The 18,813-nt window shown below is 55.5% G+C and overlaps 7 protein-coding genes across 7 annotated transcripts; all 7 read right to left on the bottom strand.

Annotated features, from left to right (window-relative positions):
* Window positions 1-3,730: 3,730 nt before the first annotated feature.
* CGCA056_v015058 (uncharacterized protein) lies at window positions 3,731-5,837 on the bottom strand (the record flags this gene model as incomplete). Its single annotated transcript, XM_037330299.1, has 4 exons — window positions 3,731-3,738; window positions 3,792-3,998; window positions 4,052-4,526; window positions 4,578-5,837. The coding sequence occupies 4 exons, from the start codon at window positions 5,835-5,837 to the stop codon at window positions 3,731-3,733; spliced, it is 1,950 nt and encodes a 649-aa protein (XP_037171311.1).
* Window positions 5,838-6,244: 407 nt separating this feature from the next.
* On the bottom strand, window positions 6,245-7,315 carry CGCA056_v015057 (uncharacterized protein; the record flags this gene model as incomplete). The annotated part of the gene is made up of 4 exons (XM_037330298.1): window positions 6,245-6,415; window positions 6,463-6,774; window positions 6,819-6,910; window positions 7,237-7,315. 4 exons carry the CDS (start codon window positions 7,313-7,315, stop codon window positions 6,245-6,247), a joined length of 654 nt encoding a protein of 217 aa, XP_037171317.1.
* Window positions 7,316-8,770: 1,455 nt separating this feature from the next.
* Window positions 8,771-9,166, bottom strand: CGCA056_v015056 (uncharacterized protein; the record flags this gene model as incomplete). The annotated part of the gene is made up of 1 exon (XM_037330297.1): window positions 8,771-9,166. One exon carries the CDS (start codon window positions 9,164-9,166, stop codon window positions 8,771-8,773), a length of 396 nt encoding a protein of 131 aa, XP_037171316.1.
* A 34-nt stretch (window positions 9,167-9,200) lies between these two features.
* Window positions 9,201-9,878, bottom strand: CGCA056_v015055 (uncharacterized protein; the record flags this gene model as incomplete). The annotated part of the gene is made up of 3 exons (XM_037330296.1): window positions 9,201-9,384; window positions 9,444-9,708; window positions 9,779-9,878. 3 exons carry the CDS (start codon window positions 9,876-9,878, stop codon window positions 9,201-9,203), a joined length of 549 nt encoding a protein of 182 aa, XP_037171313.1.
* Window positions 9,879-9,898: 20 nt separating this feature from the next.
* On the bottom strand, window positions 9,899-10,255 carry CGCA056_v015054 (uncharacterized protein; the record flags this gene model as incomplete). Its single annotated transcript, XM_037330295.1, has 1 exon — window positions 9,899-10,255. The coding sequence occupies one exon, from the start codon at window positions 10,253-10,255 to the stop codon at window positions 9,899-9,901; it is 357 nt and encodes a 118-aa protein (XP_037171312.1).
* A 2,502-nt stretch (window positions 10,256-12,757) lies between these two features.
* RECQL3-2 (ATP-dependent DNA helicase Q-like 3) lies at window positions 12,758-15,608 on the bottom strand (the record flags this gene model as incomplete). Its single annotated transcript, XM_037330294.1, has 2 exons — window positions 12,758-13,957; window positions 14,142-15,608. The coding sequence occupies 2 exons, from the start codon at window positions 15,606-15,608 to the stop codon at window positions 12,758-12,760; spliced, it is 2,667 nt and encodes an 888-aa protein (XP_037171315.1).
* A 1,361-nt stretch (window positions 15,609-16,969) lies between these two features.
* ctxA-1 (Cholera enterotoxin subunit A) lies at window positions 16,970-17,633 on the bottom strand (the record flags this gene model as incomplete). The annotated part of the gene is made up of 2 exons (XM_037330293.1): window positions 16,970-17,032; window positions 17,085-17,633. 2 exons carry the CDS (start codon window positions 17,631-17,633, stop codon window positions 16,970-16,972), a joined length of 612 nt encoding a protein of 203 aa, XP_037171314.1.
* Window positions 17,634-18,813: the final 1,180 nt, after the last annotated feature.

The following is an 18,813-nucleotide window of genomic DNA, read 5'->3' as shown; positions in this document are numbered from 1 at the left end:
TATCTGGAGACGCGCCTGTCGCTCTGCTGCCCGCCGCTCGGCGTCGCGCCGCTGCGCAGCCCGACGCTGCTTCGCATTGAGAGGCGGCTGTTGCGGGGCGCACCTTGTGTTTGGGGATGTGGGGAGCGCTGAGCTGCCCCTCTGATGGCGCAGCCTACTTAGAGCATCCTCTGGTAGTTGTTGCGGGGGTGGTGGTTGACCGGCCTCACTTATAGTAGTGTCCTCCTGGGGCGTGGTTACTGCGTTAGGTGAGCCGGCCTGAGGGCTGGTTGGCAGCTGTTCTCGCGTGTCCGAGATGCTCTTGATCATCTGTTCATAGTAGGAGTCCGCCTGAGTGGGCATAGTGAGGCAGGTTGCTATGTATATAACGATAGCGGTTCAGCTTCTTGCCTGTGCGTTGGGTGCGGCTGGGACGGACTATGTATACTGGGGGATCGCGGGAATGACGGGGGCTGGCTCACCCCTGGCGTCGTTGGAGGACCGCGATGTGGGGCACGTGATGATAAGATACCAAGTATCTCAAGTGCAAATCAGGTAACCTGACCATAGTACGAGGGAACCTGTTTTAGGGAAACATTCTTCTTTTGTGTGATAACATGACATAGGTTCTTTGTATAGCTGTATTTGTATATATCCTTTGCCATAAACGCTGCAAATAGTATATGGGATACTTTCCAGCCTACTTTTGCTGCCAATTACGTTACGTATGAAGCGAATGTACGGCCTGATAGCAGCATCTCTTAGTCATCCTCCCATGTGGGGGTCTCCACTACGGCGCTTAAGCATGTCTAGCGACACGGCTTCAACTTCACAAACTCAGTTCCCATTCACCTCAACGGTCCATCTCAGAATGGCGCAAGGCCGACTCACACTCTTCCCGCAGAGACTGTTGGGTGTATATCGCAACACCTCGGAGTCACCTGATCTGCTAAGCTTACGCTCCGCCTGCCGGGCTCTAGCTGACAAGACATCTGGACCTTCCAGGACCGTTTCTTTCGCACGCGCCATATCAATGCTTGAACATCAGAGCATCCGGAACCTGGTCGAGATCTCTCACCATTCAGTTTTCCGTTGCGCGGTGCAAGTCGTCGAACTCACTACTGATCACTTGGTCGCGCCTCCGGATTACATGAGCCGAGCGGACTATGAGATGTGTGGGATTAACGATGAATATGATTGCATCAGGCTCAGCGACGGTGAGACTTTGTCACTTGGCGATGACAGTTACGAGGCTGTTATTGAGAGGTATAGGGGCCGAATGGGGTAGCTACAGGGACTTTCCTTCTGAGAAAGGGAGACTGGATCAGGGACTTGGTTGAGGCACTATCCAACCTCCCTCATTGCAAAGCTGTCGGCATTGACGACGACGTCCGTCCCTGGGGGGCCCTTCGACTCGGTCGCCGCATTGGCACGTTTCCGAACCGCTTCGTCACTCCCTTCCAGGCCCAGAGTATGGTCTTTGCCACCACGTTGATCAGAGCCCTGTTCATAGGACTGCTGCAACAGTCGCCATGCTGTAGAGAGACTCTATATTCAGTTTGGCGATCTGAAGACGGGCTGCACCTCTGTCACCCCACGCATGCTATCAACGATCCCTGTGTCTGTAGACACTTTGAAGAATCGGCTGCTCCCATCAAAACCCTGCTACTTGTGGTCAACCCAAACAGCCACCAGAACGCATTCGATGAGGATTGTGAAGAAACTAGTTTCCAACACCGACCCGATCCAGACTACGGATCCGATTGGTGTCCGGAGTTCTGCGGCTTCCTCCGTCTTTTTCTCACGCTGACCGACTTCACCTTACACATTCAATCCCCGCGACGAAAGGCAGCAATTTCCGAGGCTTTCCGAGGATCTTCGAATTCCCAGCCTCCAGAGCCTCCGTATCGAGTTCGTCGACTGCACAAGGGACGAGCTTATGACGTTGCTAGAGGGGCAATCGCGACACGCTTCGGGAGCTTGTTCTCGAGTCCGTTGATGTCACTGGAGGGGGGCGAAAGACGTGGTCCTCGCTCCTCGGAAGTCTCCAGCATAGCCTCAGGTTAGAGGCAATAGACTTGGGGAACTGTATGGTGATGGGTTTTATCTCTGTCACGCTCCTCGGTAACGTTCTCAACCAAAGGTTTTGCGCAAGTGGCCCTGAGGAGATTGAGGCTATGCGGTCAGCATTAGATGGGTTAGAAGAGTCGGAAAGCGGTTCCCCTGGTCAAGACGATCTCATGGTGAGTAATGCAGAGTTTAAGTAACGTATGAGATCACCGCGTCCCACAAAGGTATAAAACCCACTCGCCTGAGGTAAAGCATTCTGTTCCACTCTAACCTGCTTCAGTGATATATAAGCTATGTATCTAGCTCCCTATCCTATCACCTATTACCTATAGATCTATCCTAAGGTCCTAGCTGCTAAGCACACTATATACGCGCCGAACACACAAACAGCTAAGTGTCCTTTCGCCCGTTGCCCAACGTCTCGCTCATCACACGCTATCCGCCGCTAGGCTTTATCGGCAACGATATCACACTCTCATTCCCAACACCAGTCGAGAGGCCTCGTAGCTTGGGGTAGAGCGCTCCCTAGCTAAGGAGAAATCAAGTTCGAATCCAGGTGAGGTCGTTCATTTTTCCTTTTTCTTGCGTTTTCTTTTGTTCTTCCCCCCTTCCCCGTAATTGGCTGGCTGACGCCCCTGCCCTCGGCCCCGTGCGCCCCGCCTCGCCGTCCGGGCCGGGCTGACGGCGGCGGGCCCCGCTCTTATCCCGGGCCCAGCGACGTCGCCCGCAAGCGTTGCTCCTCGCCGACTCACAATCTGTCAAGCTAACTCCTAACGCTTGACGTGCGTCGAAAGGCCTAAGTAGGAGAACGGTAGTAGGCTGAATCACTGGTTGAGGGCCTATCAGCTTAATTAGTCGAGCACTCCTAACCCTAAGGAGAAATCTGGGTTCGAGTCCTGGGTGGGCCTCTTTTTTTGCACCCTCTGTCGCTTGTCCATTTCTTCCCCGTTGCGGCCGCTGCAGGAGCGCGGCGGCGCGGCAGCTGGTTGCAATGCCGGTTTAGGGATGCGCCTGCGGGCCGCCGCCGGGCTGGGCGGGTTCGATTCGTATGTATGCCCGAAACGACCGTCATGCGCGCGAGACTACGGCCGCGCATGCCTTAAAGGCGTGAAACGTCGCAGAGATATCACCAGTTGGGATGAGAGGCCTGCCAGCTTAATTGGCAGAGCTCCCCTCTAGCTAAGGGGAAGGTCGGGTTCGAGTCCTGGGCGGGTCGCAACTTTTGCAGCTTTTTCTGTGCAACCTTTTGCCCTGATCTCAAATATCCAGTCCGTTTTGTCATAGGCCTCTCCGTTGGCAAGAAATCTCTTGTTTAGGCTTTATTTCGTTTACACTCTCAGTTCTAAGCTATCAGAGTGCAATACCTTACGTATACTTACGAATATGTTGATAAAATTCCCTCTCCTGCAAGGCACCGCCTAGCCTCACATTATATACTATATCTAGGTCTCTCGTATCTCCAATCCCCGTTTATACTCTCCTTCCTCAGGATAATGGTCCTGTGGCGAGGTACACAACCTTTCGACATAACAGTCGAGTGTCCCCCCCGCGTGATGGCTCAGCAAGAGAGGCTGGTGGAGAAACGCATCACCTGGCTCCTATCGGATTCGCCACCGAAATTGGAAAAAAAAAAACCAAAGGCATCTGCATCTCCTACTCAATTCCTATTATCTCTATTCCCTTATTCGCCTGTTTATTGTATTTATATAACCTTATCGATCCTTGATGATGCTCGCGCAAACGCTCCGTCCAGATGCTGTCCTGGCTGTTGAAGACCACGCTGATAAAGTCGTCTGGTCGTTTCATGGCCGACCGTAGCTCTCGGAGTGTCTGGAGGAGGTCTCTTGAGGCCGCGCTGCAGGTCCTGTGTTTCGGGGGGCTGTCGCGGTTGCTTTTTGAGGTGACCCAACCCAGCTCACGCAACATCCTGTTGCTGCACCCCTTATGCTCTACAGCGCTGTTAGCATCATAAGCCTCACACCATCCCTGCGTTATACTGTACCAATCTTCTTCGTCATCTCGGCTACATCATAGGCCGTCCCACTTGACCCTTCTTCCAGGGGAACGAGGCGGGGTAGAGGAACCACATCATCCTCGTGACCATAACGAGGGCCAGCTGGGCCGGGTCCTTTCTCTTGGCTGCGGTCCCGAATTTGCGCGACCCAGGCGCGACCTCTGGCGGTTTCCGATGAGGAGCAAACGGTCAATGTGATCATCAGCATCAGCAAACAGAGGGGGTCCTCGATGTGCTGTAGAGGACGTTTATCGCTAGCTGGTAGTGGGTCCAGAACCTGTATATCGCCCTTGTTAGAGAAGATCGCCTTAGCCTTGAGAAAACCGTCCGTAATAAGGCTGGGGACGTCGGTGAAGGGGAAGCTGCAGCCGAAGTTGATGGTTCTGCGCGTCTGCCTGAGCGCCCGGTCGTGCGCAGCTTTCTCGTGCTTATTTGAGCTTCCTGCGCCGCGCGCCTCAGGAGCCTGGCGGGCCGGTTACTACTACGTGGCGACCTCTCGACCGCACAGGCTGACGACGGTTGTTGACGTTAAGCGGCCCTTGACGGCGTCAGGCACCCACTCAACACCGGCCGCGAGGAGTCGGCTGGCTATCACGGAGACCCACTCGTCGGGCTTGAGTCCGTTGCTGGCCTGGTTGCCGCTAGTTATGGCCGCCTGTAGATGGTCCGGCCATGTCGCGTTGACTGGCGCGGATGCTGCCCGCCCCTTCTCAGTAGAGACAACGCGGAGAAGCTGAGTAGCAAAGTCGTGCCTGGTGCGCGTCCTCGACAAGGTTATTTTTATGCGCGAGCCGCCTGAGGTGAGACCGTCAATTAGCCGCTGTAGCGCCACATGGGTGAAGGCGTCTGGCGCCGCTTCCCACGCCTCAACAGCAGACTTACACGCCTCTTTCTGCTCTAAGGTAATAGGCATACTACCAGTGTCGCTACTACCTTCTTGCAGCCTGCGCCGTAGTTGGTTAGCTATGAAGAGCTTCGTCTGGGGGATCCACATCTCCCGCATGAGTTCCGTCACATATTCCGTCACAGCTGCATGGCTCTTGAATGCGTCCCGGCCTAGCTGGCTGAACCAGATCTCGGTCTCCCGGTGGGAGGCAAGGCGGTCGCCGTAGTGGTGCTGTAGCTCGCTAATATGGAGCAGTATAAGCCTTCCCGTCTTCGCGGAGCGGGGCCACCGGCTGGTGTCCATAAAGCAGGTCGCTGCCCCGGCTGGAGCGAGGTCTAGTACGGCTGGGTCGATATAGGGCCACGCCCCAGCCAGAAGGCTGTCGATGGTGCCTAGCGGCCGGAGCACCGTCTTCGGCAGGTGGCGCTCATGCCCGGTGAAGATATACCCACCAAGCCGGTCAAGTACTGCAACAGCCTCAGAGTGTGCGAGGTCTAGGCCGCGCTCGCCGCCAGCAACGTAACGCCGTTCCATCTCACAGATAGCAAGCTCAAACAGGCGGCAGTAGGCTGACATGATACGGGGGAAGATTCCGACTGGTATAGACCGAAAGATGTGGACATACGACTCATGCTCTGTGAGGAAGAAGCGCATGAGTTGGAAAATAGGGCGAATAACGTTCTCGAATGTGCGCTCAACGCTGTCCATATGTCGTATATTGAGTGATACAACCTGCTCCATCCGGTATGCTACCTCATCCTTCTCGATAGCGATGTCCAGCTGCCTACGCTCTCGCGCAAATGGCTTAGACTCCTCAGGCTGCTCAGGCGTGAGGTCGCCACGGATACAACGTAGCAGCCTCTCCCGCCTGTCTCTTGTGTACGACATGGCGGATGTGTGTGACGTTGGGGCTGTTAGCGCTGCTGTCGCGTACCCCTTCGTTGCGAGGAGGGCGCTGGCGCTGTGGCGCACGCTTCTCTTGATGTTGGAGTAGCCCTGGAAGTAGCCGAACGACAGCACGTTGCGCCCTCATTGCGGTCGCTCATATTCCTGTTATAGGGTAGAGCGAGTTGAGGAAGGCGGGCGGCTGGCTGGATGAGAAGTTTCCATAGTTGGGGGAAGGCCTGGGGTAGAAGGTGTAGTCGCGGTTACCAGGGTACTCTCGCGCCACCATGTTCCGGTCGGCGAGGAGGCAGCGCGTCTGGAGCTACCCGACTCGCTGTTGATACAGACTGCAAGGGCGTACGATATAGCACTGATACTGCTGAGATCAAAGCGGGCGTCGAGCTCTATAATCATCTCTGCAGGTCCCTGCTCTCCCTGAGCATCTGCTGGTACTCCCGGCCGTCCACTGCATCGCTGTGTGTTCTTTGTTCATCGTTAAGAGAGAGCTCTTCAATGTCCTGCTGAACATTTCCATCTCTAGGGCCCTGCTCCCCGCCCTCCTCCTCCTCCTCCTCCTCCTCCTCATAGGGTATATGCCTCTCGCGCGGCCGTAGATGCTATCGCTGACCTGAATCTCGATATTCGCGCCGTAGTCATACGCGTGGAACGCCGGCTCGTGGCGTCGCCAGAATGAATTGTGGTTGTGGTTGCTGGCCCAGACAGCCCAACCGTCCATGAACTGCTGCTGGAAGACCTGCCACTTAGCTGAGCTTATACGCTGAGTGCTCTTTGTCCCCAACCGCCAGCAGGCCTCAACCCCCTCGCCAAGCAGCTGCGGCGACTGGAAGACGCCCACGATATATGCAGCCAGCTCGGGGCTAACCCAGCCGGCATCCCGCTCTTCTCTGAGGCCGTCTGTCTCTCGCGCGGGCCCCCGCCCCTGGAGGTCGGCGTCGTGCGCCAGCGGGTTGCATGACGACGAACCAGACCTCTCGGGTACCAGCCTTGGCGACCCTGAACGTGCGCCCTGGTGATATCGAACGGGATGCCGCCGATATGCTTTGCGCTATAGGGCGCTGCGTATGACTCAGAGAGAACTCGATGTTGTCGAGACGGGGCCCGTCGCTTTTCGTGATGGGGCTGCGTTGCTTGCCGACGATGCTGAAGAAGTCAGAGAGAACTGCGGAAGAAGGACGTCCGATGGCCTTCGCTGGCGACGCTACCTCCAGCGTCGAGACCCAAAGTCAATAGTGTGCTCTCTCCTGTAGCATCTTGATAGCATCGGCTGGCTCGGACATCACTTCGGAGGACCTTTTCGATGAAGCGTCTAGCTGAGGAGAGGGGTGAGAGGCGTTTAGCATATTCTTCTCATAGCTAGTTTAATTCCTTCCGCATATATTACCTCGGACCGGTGGTGCCCCTGAGGAGTGGTCCACAGCCCAACGGTGGCCGTCCCACCCATTGTCCGCCTTCATCCTCATGTTGGCGGGTTGAGTCCTGGTTGTGGGCGAAGGGATCGTTTATTATGGTCCAGGCTAGAGGTATCCTCTGCATCGGGTAGGCCATCACTATCTACTAGCGACTCGGTGATAACATCTCCCTCATAGATTAAAGACATCTTAATGTAAGCTGCCGGTGGGATGCTAGGTGTTACTATTCACGGTCTTGGGTGTGCGTAATGTATGTAGGTGCTAGGTGAGTCTCTTGTACTATACTTTCTAGGGATTCTATGTAGGACTACCTATATATCATTCTACTAGGAGATTACTTACCAAACCACTTATCTATTAGGGTATTGACTACTGCTTGTTGTCCTGCTCCCCGTGTAAACTCTCACCACCTATAAGTCCAGGAGGGCAGATATGCAGCATGTGCCGCCTGTGTTTTATCGGGGAGAGTGGAGGAATCCTCTTTCCCTCTTACTAGACTAAAGCCCTATTAAGACAGCTTGATATCATGTCAATAAAAACAAACCTCGAATTGGTCTGACATTCGTCTGCCTAAGAATGTACGGTCTGCACAAATGCCCTCCCGGGCGTGAAGCTGATGATGACGACCTCAATAAGGGATGGACTGGGGCACATATGGAATTGGGGGGCCCACTTAGTGTGAAACTAGGCAACCTTCTTTGTATGTGCCAGCCGGGCGCAGGTATTTGCTGAGGCATCTTCTATTGGCTATGTTTCAAACGGGCAGGCTTGCAGCGTTTCTTCAGAACAACTTTCCCAAACGAATTGTCTATGTAAGGTATGCAAGGGATCCCCAGGCCTGCAGACGCGACCACGACTGCTACTATACTGCTGCTCTGGCTGGTTTCCTAGCTCTAGGCCCCAGCTTCCAGCGTGGAACTGGTTTCTGGCTGGCGGTGGTCGCTGGCGCCTTGGGCGAAGGCAGAGGGCGCCACTGTTGATGTGACGGCGGGCGGCGGGGAAGGGGAGGAGGGGGAGGAGGGGGAGGAGGGAATACTGTTACGGCGCCTGGGCTGTGAAACACCTCGAGCATCGCGTCGTCATCATATCATTGCTATTGTTGTTGCTGCTGCTCTGTTGGCGCTGGCGCGCAGACTGCTTAGTGGTGATGGCGGGCGCGTCCTGTGTCGGCTGGTCCTCGTCGCCAGGGCAGTCCAGCGCTGCTGCAGATCCGTTGGAGGGCGTGAGGTAGGCCGTTTACGAGCTCCCTCCACCTCTTTGCTGGGTAGCTTGTCTAGCTGCGACGTCCTGCTGGCCGGCGAGCTTTGAACAGATTGGCGCAGGAACCCCTGCACGAGGGTAGAGGCCTTGGCCTGGCGCTCGCTCCTCCTTGTTGCGCACTCCGTCGTCCACAACGGGCGTAGCGTGTGCCCTCCCTGTCGGTTGATGACGCACCATCTTAGCAGACGCGCCCACGCCAGTGCTTGAAGCGCTGCCCGTAGTAAGCCGTCTTCGCTGTCCTGCTCCTCATCGGCCTATCGCGTCATCATCCAGGAGTGGGAGCAGCTCCGGCGCCCGGAACTCGGCTAGGTTGTCCCGTACGAAGTCCAGAATACGTCGCTGGAGCTGTACTGCTGCGATCGCGGGGAAGGCCCCGGGAGCCCAGCCCCTATGGGAGGCGAGGTCGTCTAGCGCTATCGACAGGTGCTCCCGGAGGAGGGGCTTATTCCTATCCTTAGGCCTGACGTTGTCGACAGCTGCAGCTTGCTCTGGACTGATCCAGCAGATCACGTGGCAGAGCACGCGGACGGCTATCTGGATCTCCGTCTTCTTGCAGTGGAGGATACGCCTTAGGTCGGGGAACGTAAGCACCAGCGAGTTTGTGATAACATCATGGACGAGGTGGTAGGTGTGATCGTCCATGTTCGCAAGGAACCCGTCGACCCGTGTACGTGCTTCAAGCCCCGCCTGCTGCTGTCCGGACGTGTAGAATACGCTCGTAATATCGGGGGCGGCTTGGCAAGTTTGAGAGCCTGTCCCAGTCGGCGGGCGTGATGTAGACCTGCTCGTCCGCGGGTAGGTCGGCTAAAACGCTGAGAACCTCGTTAAGGGCATCAATCCAGTACTCGTCGATGCGGAGGCTAGCATCCACTCAAAGTATGAAATATTGAAGGTGTCTAACCCCAGCCTTGTGCAGCACCACTGCGTCGTGACAGGCCGCCATCTCTGGTGGTTCCACAACGTAACGAGCCTCCGCGTTGGGAAATGCTTCTCGCCGCCGAGGCGGAGTGCCTCGACGACGTGCTGGTCTACGGCGGCGTCCTCCCCGCCTAGCTGTCCGTCTGCCTGCCCTCCTATGCAGGCGATGGACGCAAGCTGCGTCCAGATCTGCCCGTGATTGTCGGGCAGGCTTGGATCGCGCCTGTTGACGCGGAGCTTGACGTTCAGGTCGCGCGGCAGGCGGTCTTTGGGTTTCCATGTCGTCCGTTAGCCTCTTGTGAACACAGGCTCATGCCTTGAGCTTGGGGGCTATACCTTTGTCATACAGCTCGCACGCCCACCATAGGTCGGAGCCTGGTGCGCCCGTCTCCTTGACGTACTCGCGGAGCGCCTGGATACGGTGCTGGCCGGCCATGACCTCGGCCTGGCCCCCGCTCACTTCGGCCCAGCGTAAAAGGAGGAGCTCGCAAGGACTGTCGTTATCATCGTTGTCGTCCTCTCCGTCGTCCTCCTCTCGCCCCCCTCTATGCCGCCACCGTCCTGCTGCATAAGGCTGACTGCCTCGGCGCTGCAGAGGACGGTGATCCGGTTCTCCGGCGCCCGCCGTTCCAGCCCGCCGCTCCTGAATGCGTGTAACAGCTCCTGGACGTGGGCTGCGTTAATAGGGCGGTTCCTGCCGACGCTCCAGGCTGTGTCCAGCACGTCGATGGGCATCCTGGCCACGGCGAGGAGGAAAGGTCGCGCCCGTTTCTCGCGCGGACGATGTTTCTGTAAAGGGGGAGCTGATCTCATCTTCTCTCCTGGCCCGGACCCGCCTCCTCAGCCTGATGCTGATGCCGCTGTTGCTGCTTTCTTTCTATCGCCCTCATCACACTTCCTCTTCCGCTTGTCGCTGAGCACTCTGGCCATTGCGGTGATATGCAGTGTATTTTTCAACTGCCCCCCTGATAGCCTGTGCTGGCTGCTTCCTGTTGTTTCTTCGTTAATTTTCTTGTCTTTCTTGCCCCTGGGGGCTTAGGGATAGGTGGTTAAGGGGGTGGGGGTGCTGTGATCAGATGAGATGTGTGCACAAATGAGACGGGAAGATGGGATGATGGATGCTTGGAAGGGGTGCGTATTTGGCAGGGCGGCCGGATGCGATTGGTCCGAGGCTGCTGTAGTACACTAATCTTCTATGTTTTTATTATGCTAGGTGGGGGACGGCTACGCAGCAGAGGGAGCTGACTCACCCCACCACAGTTAGCGTATTCACGTCCGGTAGCAGCAGCAGCAGCAGCGGCATAACTAACCTCAGGTCATGCTGTAAGGTAATAAACAGATCAGGCGTCGGAATACACCTATGATAGGTGGTGCTATGAACACTTATACGCACTATTAGTCGCCCTCTGGATAAATAGCTGTCCTACCCCCATAATCGCACGTCTTTCATACTCAGGATTGGCGCCCTTAACTGGCTGGGTCACTGGCTGTGCTAGCTCCTGGGACGCCCTGGGTATCTGACGAGTCTAGGGCAATAGGACAAGCTATGCCTGCCTATACTGCGTATGCTCCCTCCTGTTTTCTAGTTGAGGAACAACTCTGGGGAGAGGTGTTGAACATAGGGTCTGTTGTAAGGTTGGAAATACCCTCCTTAGAGCTGATGTATCATAGCCCAACCTATGTATGACTATAACTAGAAAGAGAAGTGGTAGTGATCCGGCTACTTGTTTATACGTAATGATATGTAGATATATTTAACCTGCAGTATAGCGCGTCTTATGTTAACCTTTGCTCCCAGATCTTGTCTAGGTGGCGGTGTTGATGATCATACCCTGTAGAACAATAACATTCTAATGTTGTGATAAAATTTCTTAGAAAAAATGTTACCTGTTTATATGATGGCCTGTTTTGCCTGTTTGAGTTCTAGATCACTTTGCTCGCTCCTATCTAAACTATCCCATCTGCCCTTATCCTAGGTAGAACGTTATGCGCAGGGCTATTTGCGATTTGCTTCCCCAAACTCATAATTTCACAGTGATCTGCTCGGCCGGTTGGATACTCAACTAGCTATTACATAATCAACGGCTGTCGGGCCCTGGCTTATTCCGATGGAGTGGGTCGGGACCAACAGGGCCCCGGACCTACCTGAGGTCCTCCCTTGGCTCTCCCTTTGCCCATTAACGATGAATTTGCGCTGTCTGAGTTGCACATCTTGCTGTTATACCATAAGTAAACATGCTTCCCTGTCACCCTTTACAAATGTCTATATACTGACTGAGGCTTTGCGCGGATATCTGCTTACTGGTGCCCTGATATACTCTTTATCTAGGACGATGGAGTTTGTGATGGTTTATCCTATGGTTAGCTGGCCTTCTTGTCTTGCCCCTGCTTGACGCGTTGGTCTCACTCTTAACGCGACATTATACATTAGTCCGCTTCCGGCCAGGGTCTTACTTCTCGCGGACAAACACGCCTAGACCAAACGCGTGGATAGCCAAGGATATCTAACCCTCTTCTATCTCCTACGCGTCCCCCCGTTTTCTCTACCCTCAATCTCCTCTTCCTCTATTCATCTGTTCATCTATCTATCGGTGAATATATCTATTGCTACTCCTGCTGAGGCTGTTTATATATATCGTGCTCCCTGTTGGCCAGCTCTATATGCTTACTAGGATTGTCGTTCTATGCTCTATACTATCCTCCTCCTTCTAGGGATTTTGCTATCTTTCGAGCGATTGTATTCCTCCTCTTGGGATAGACAGGACCGGGCTGAGTAGCAACTCATACAGGCTCTGGGAGAGCCATGCAGGTAGGCACATCTTCACTTGAGCGCCTGCGGGGGTTAGCAGTGGGACTAGCCTGCCTAGGCGTCTAGATATCGATGCTAAGGAAGATATAGGTAAGTAAAAGCATAGAAACTTTTACGCTTTCCAAGCGGACGCTGTTGAACGAAGCTTTATGGGAGGCTATCAAACTTCCTAGCATCGGCTGGTTGATGCCCGCGAGGGCGTGGCACTTTCTATGCCCCCAAGGGCATGAGCTGATTGATGCCCCCGAGGGTGTGGCACTTTCTATGCCCCCAAGGGCGTGAGCTGGTTGATGCCCCCGAGGGCAATGGCATGGCACTGGTTCCTCTATCAACTTCGCTAGCCTAGTTCACTACTGCTGCTACGACTATCTATTAATCTAACTGTCCATCTTAATACCTTGTGTACCTATATATGTGTTGCTTCGTTGAAATGTCAATAAATATGTCCCGTTTTTTTTTCGTTTTGCCTAACCCTACCCTGGCCCGACCCGTCCCGTGGGGCCGCGCTACTCGTCCGTCGGCGCAAGTGTCGCCGTCAAGCATATCGTCTGTACGCCGAACTCGCGAATCGCCTCTCCGAGCTCTCTGAGCCGCGGCCGGAAGCTCCGTGACCCCTCGAGCACGACGTGGCATTCGTCCACGACGACGCGGTCCAGCGCCTGCCTCCCTTCCAGCCGTGCGATGAAGTCCCTGAACCCCTTTGTGACGGCTGACTCGGGCGTGACGAAGATGATGGACGCCGCCTGGTTGTTCTTCCGGCCCTGCCACACGTGAGATGTGATCCCCGCCTTGACGCATCGCCTGTGCAGATCCGACCGCAGCGCCACCAGCGGCGTCACGACCACCGTCACTCCGTCCGGCGAGCAGAACGCCGGCAGCATGAACGAGACGCTCTTGCCACCGCCCGTCCCCATCACCTGCACGATCGGCGTGTGCCCGCTGGCGATGGCGAGCACCGCTTCTCTCTGGTTCCCGCGGAACATCGCCGAGTCGTCACCCGTCATCTGCCGCAGCTGGCCCTCCAAGTCGATTCTCCTCAGCTTCTCAAACCGTCGGAGCCTGGCTGCGAGCCGTGGCCCTTCGTACGCCTCCGTCTTTTTCCTCTTGCAGCCCGCGGGACCCCATTTCGACTCCGAATCCTCGGCGCCGAAGCCCAGAAACCTGTGCCACTGACGGCTGACTCGGCGGAACTGTTGCTGCCTCGCCGCGAGACCGCTGCCGAACTGCATGAGCTCTCGCGCGTAGATCATGCCCGCTATCCGCGTGCTGTGCCCCGCCTGCAAGTCCCACGGGCTGTCCTCGACCTCGTCCGTCCCCTCTTCCGATCCCACGCCGGCGTCGTCTCCGCCCGGCCGGCCGAACGACTCGTTCAAGTAGCGGTTAGCGATGCCGATGGCGATGTGCCGCCACATGCTCACGTTGACCTGGCATCCCAGCAGTCTCATGCTGGTCCGTTGCATGATCCGCCGCGCCCTGTCTGTCGTCCACGTTCGCTCCTCTTTCCACGTCCAGTCGCCCACACTTGTGCTCTCATCCCCAGCCTCATCTGCATTTGCACTGTGATTGTTGCCATCCCCGATATCCATGTTGTCACCACTTTGCTCTTCTAATCCTGCCGCCGCGCTGCTTTCTTCCGAGTCCCTCTGCCGGATGATGTCGTCCGCCCATATGAACGCGCTGTACCCGCTGGCCTCGTGCATGATGCCCTACACCTCCTGCCAGAACGGCAATATGAGCCAGAGAAACCATATGATAAGCTCGCCGACCTCCCTCGGGAGATATCGGTGGATCACCTTCGCCTGCCCGGTCGTCCGGTATCCTTTGTGGTACGCTGTGATGAAGCACAACATTTTGTCGTGCACCATGATGTTGCGGACGCCCCCCGTTGACCGTGTTGACCGTCCGCAGACCTGCGAGCTCGCTCGCCCGCGCCGGCTGTCCGCCGAGCATGTGCAGAAGCATCCACAGTCGCTCGCGGAGTCGTTCAAACGTCCTACCGAACTCCTGCACGGCTGACGGCTGGAACGGCCGGTCTGTCGTCCCGCGACCGTTGCCTATGCTGCTCAGTCCCCACCGTTCCGCAGCGGCGGGCGACCGCGCCAGCCGCATGAACAGCCAGCCGTCCCCGGCGGAAACCCAGCTGTTGCGGTCGTCGGCGAGAAACGAGTACCCGGGCTTTGTCTCGCTGTGGTCGTCTTCGATCGACGACCATGGGATGGCTGGCAGCTGTGACCGGACGTCGCTTTCCGGACCGTCCGCCGAACCCGAATCCTCCGTCGCCGTCAGCTCTGCGAGCAGCTCCCGCGTCTCTCGGACCAGCTCATGTAGTGCGTCCGACAGCTGCCCCATCGTGAACCGTACCCGTCTGTATGACACGCGATCACCGACCCAGTCGATGACACCGGCCGCTGCTGTGTTATATTGGATGTGCATCCCGTACGTCCGCGTCTCGAGAATCCAGTCCTTCGGTGTCGGCTCCGCATCCTTGTCGCCCGTCGTCCGCGTCATGAACCGCCGCACCTTCGCCCGCGTGTGCTGGAATAAACTCCGCGCCGCGTCCTCTGCTTCATCCTTCCCCAGAGACGTTTCCAGCTCGGCGACCTCGTCACGACGCTCGGTGTATGCCTGATGGATCACCAGCATGCGCGCTACCTTGACCACGGCCGAGTACTTCGTCGTGTAGTCCGTGATCTGAACCCAGCCGCCATTCTCGGCAATGCCCATCACCGCGAGAGCGCTGAGAAGAGCACTGCTGTAGTCTCCGCCCTTCAGCTGGTGGTCCAGCATGCTGATGAGCATGTCGAGTGCTGCGCGTTCCAGCTTCTCCTGCGTCTGATGCCCCGTCCCCGTGCTGGCTACTTCCGCCATCTGCTCGAACAAGTCCCACGCTTCTGCCTGTGACGGCGTCAGTTTATACGGTGGCCGCTTGTCGTCGTCCATTTCCTGCGTGCGGAACCAGACACACAGCAGACATAGCCACACGCCCTTGTATCTCGCCCACGTGTCGTCCTCCATGCGGTTGTCGAACGGCCGCCTTGGCTTGACGTGCGCTTCTGTACGCTGCGCCTCGAACAGCACGGCCAGCCCGACGGTATTGGGCGCAGACGTTGCTCGAGCCTGGTCCAGCACGCGGTCGACCGTCGCCCACATCGCCTGAAGCACGACCTCATCTTCATTGATGGGAGCTGTTGTGTTGAAGAGTGCGCTGGCACTGAGCCCTTTTAAGTGCACCGCCCATCCTACACGGGCCAGCCACGGGCTGGACTCCAGTCTTTCGTTGGCGACGCGGATCAGCTCGTCGTGGCTCGTCTTCACACGTTCTGCTTGGACTTTCCGGAGATCTCGGACGCGGTCCATCGCCTGCCGTGCTGGGCTTCTGTTTGGAGCGGCTTCTGCAGACTCGTCGGCCGTCTGTCTCCGGGCCACCTCGAACCACTGGCTGCCGACTCGGCCGGGAAAGAAGCGTTGGCATTGGACGCCCGTTGTCCATGGCAGCTGTCGGGGCTGCTGGCTTTTTTTGCTCACGTCTCCCCCCTTCTTCTACTTATTCACCCACCTATGTTTCTCTCGACAGTGCTGCTGCATGGTCTGCAGCCGGATGCATACATACGAGCACGTGTCGCATCGTATACCGTCGTTACGGGGCGCCATGAGATATGGGATTGCTGCTATATGTGGGCTGGGGTGCTTTAGCTCTGCAACTTCAGACTGTGTCTTATAAACCGACGTCTCTTGCTCGATCTTGCAGATAATAGCACATCTTTCTTTGGGTTTGATGGACGAATGACGCGTTCTCAGATGTGCGGCCGACTCGTCAGCAACTACTGCAAACTGACAAACTGTGCAGATAAGCAGACGAAACGGCTCAGCAACCATAAATGGATCCATCTTCAACGCCGTTGTTATAATTCTCTTTAGATCAAGATATCTGTCCCTGTTCCTGTTATTGATACACTGACTTATGCTTTTTGCTCTATGAATGTTTTCTACTACCCACTCTGGGTAACCATAGTAACTTGTGAGTGCCATCCATCAACTTCCTGCCCAAGTGGAATGCTCTTGAGCGCACGGGCCAGTTGTCCATGGTGGAATTGGCGGTGCGGTCCAATAGCATCAACGCGGGGGGGTGGAGCAGCGAACACCACATCAAAACTGTAGCTTCAGCAATAAATTCACTTATAAATCAATCTGTCGTAGTTTTACCTCCAAACTGAGCACACTTCATGTCCTGAATTGACGTTATATTTTGCAGTTAAATGCACACTTTTTACTGCAGAATTCGCTGAGATCTTCTTCCAACACCTACCCCCTACCTCTTCAACCAACACCTACCCCATGTATGTCACCCCCCACTTTTCCATTTGGTGAGGATTTCAACCATCACCTAGTAGGTGTTTGAAGTTGCCAGTATGTTAGGTGTTTGAAGTTGCCAGTATGTTAGGATTTCAACCATCACCTAGTAGGTGTTTGAAGTTGCCAGTATGTTAGGGGTTTATTTCGGAACGCGTCGAGATTTCAATTGAAGGTGGAGACACTGAAGTCCATGCCGGCCAATCAGAGACCCTAGGGAACGCGTCGAGATTTCCAAGTCGGGCAGGGGGTGACGGGTGGGGCTCCGGACAAGTCGGGCCAATGGCTGTACACGGACGGCCGTATCTCGACGCGTTCCGGCATGGAATAACTGAGTAGGGTTTTCACGTGGCGTTGGGAGGGACCCCTCACTCACTAGAGGGCTCTCGCGGTGGCAGGACGCCCGAAGACGAGCTGTGTGGCGAGGTTTGCTTGTCATGAGTTAGCTTCGAGGGCCACACCAGACAATCCCACGATGCATACCTCTGCGAAACCGAGATCCGGGTCTGGTCCCTTATCAATGTCGCGTTTTGTGGGCTTGTGCTTCTTCCAGGGCTCTTCGCGCCAAGCCTTGTGGTTTGGAGGGAAACCGGCCAGCTGATATTGCACGCCGCCGGCGACCGACGAGCTGTACTTTCTCCTGTCAAAGTCCTTGTTTGGCGTTGACTTTCCGAGGTTCCTGCCATCCAACGTCCTCCAGGAAACAATCTGGTCATACTTGATACCTCCTAGCGCCGCGAACTCTTCTTCCGCGTCGAAGTCGCTGTATTTGCCAAGGGTGCCGACGGTGTCGACCATGTTAGGCGTGGCGTGGATCTTGTACACGAAGGCGGAAGGTTTCTTGTAAACAAATGTCGCTGCCACGGGTTCGCTGGCACTGGTGGAAACGAACCCGTCATCGTCCCGGCTCTGGATGTTGGGGGTACCTTTCATGTGATTGAAGAGGCTGGTGTTTGGGGGTTGAGACTGGAAGCCTGTCTGGCCCTTCGGGAGGAATCCCCCAAGCCTTTTGATCTCCTTAGGGGGTCTCATATCTCCACGATACACGTATTTGACCGTCGTTGGGGCTCCATGGCAAAAGACGTACCATAGGTGGGCCCATAAGACGAAGAGAAGAAGGGGTCGTTGTCCAAACATTCGAACGAAGACGAATGTTACCGTTTAACCGAATGGGGCGGGAGAAGGTACACCCTGGGTCGGAAAGGTAGGCGAGGGATGGGAAATAGAGAAGGCGAACGGCTGACAGGAGAAGGGAGTTTGGGAACAGGTCCTGTTGGGTTAGCGTGACGACGTTGGCGTGGGGTTTTATACCTAGCGTTGACAGCACTGCGTTGCACCCTGTCACGTCAACCGTCGGATTCCTGGGCTCATGATTCAGGGCACATCTTCGCAGTATGTGGAATCCCCACAAGGTGATAGAAATATATATAGTAGCGGAAAGGCAGGTTGTCCAGCCTAACAAGATGATCTGCTTAGTAAACGGCGTCGGCGTTGGCGAAGATAGTATCGGCTGGGATAAGTTACGATTTCTAGTCGCCCCGCTGTGAGCCTTGGCGGGAGAAACCCAACCCACTCTAAATCCTAAATTGAATGCGTTTGATGCTAGTGTCGTCTTAGTCGGCCTTGCATTTTATTTTATTTTTCTTGTTTTCTTTTTTTCACCCCATTATCCCTTTGGTTTTTTTGGTTTAACCCGGAACGGTTGTTTTCAGCCACTGTCCCAAGCTGGTTTATAATTTATACTCCGGGTCAAAGCTTTACCCCCGTTTACTCTTTTTGGTCCTGGTACACTGATAATGGTCTGTTAGTAAGAGTGCTGATAAGGAGAGCTTACAGGCTGTGTGTCTTTGTAGTAAGCCGAGCTTAGCTCGACATGGCGGTGTCGCCGAACGGACCACCAGTTTGTTTTAGTTTTTTCTTTTTTTTCTTTTTTCTCGGTAATACCGTGCTGTTACGACCCGTTATGCATGGATAACAGTTAACCGACCCACTTGGGCATCGGGCGGCTAGGACAGGACATTTGTACTGCAGGATCACGGGAACAACAGGGACTCACTCGGTAACGGAAGAACTATGGTCCAAGTCACGTGATGATAAGATAACGATCATATTGGATCAATATGATCCAACACGACTTGGGGGCCAAACGATCGTTCTGGATCAGAATGATCCAGATCGACCCAAGGTACAAAGGAACATGTTCAGAATTAGA

The sequence above is a fragment of the Colletotrichum aenigma genome (genome assembly GCF_013390185.1).
Source record: "Colletotrichum aenigma strain Cg56 chromosome Unknown KSG_Cg56_contig21, whole genome shotgun sequence".
NCBI classification, from domain to species: domain Eukaryota; kingdom Fungi; phylum Ascomycota; class Sordariomycetes; order Glomerellales; family Glomerellaceae; genus Colletotrichum; species Colletotrichum aenigma.
The sequence above is the reverse complement of the archived record's forward strand: the minus strand, read 5'-3'. Positions and strand labels throughout refer to the sequence as shown.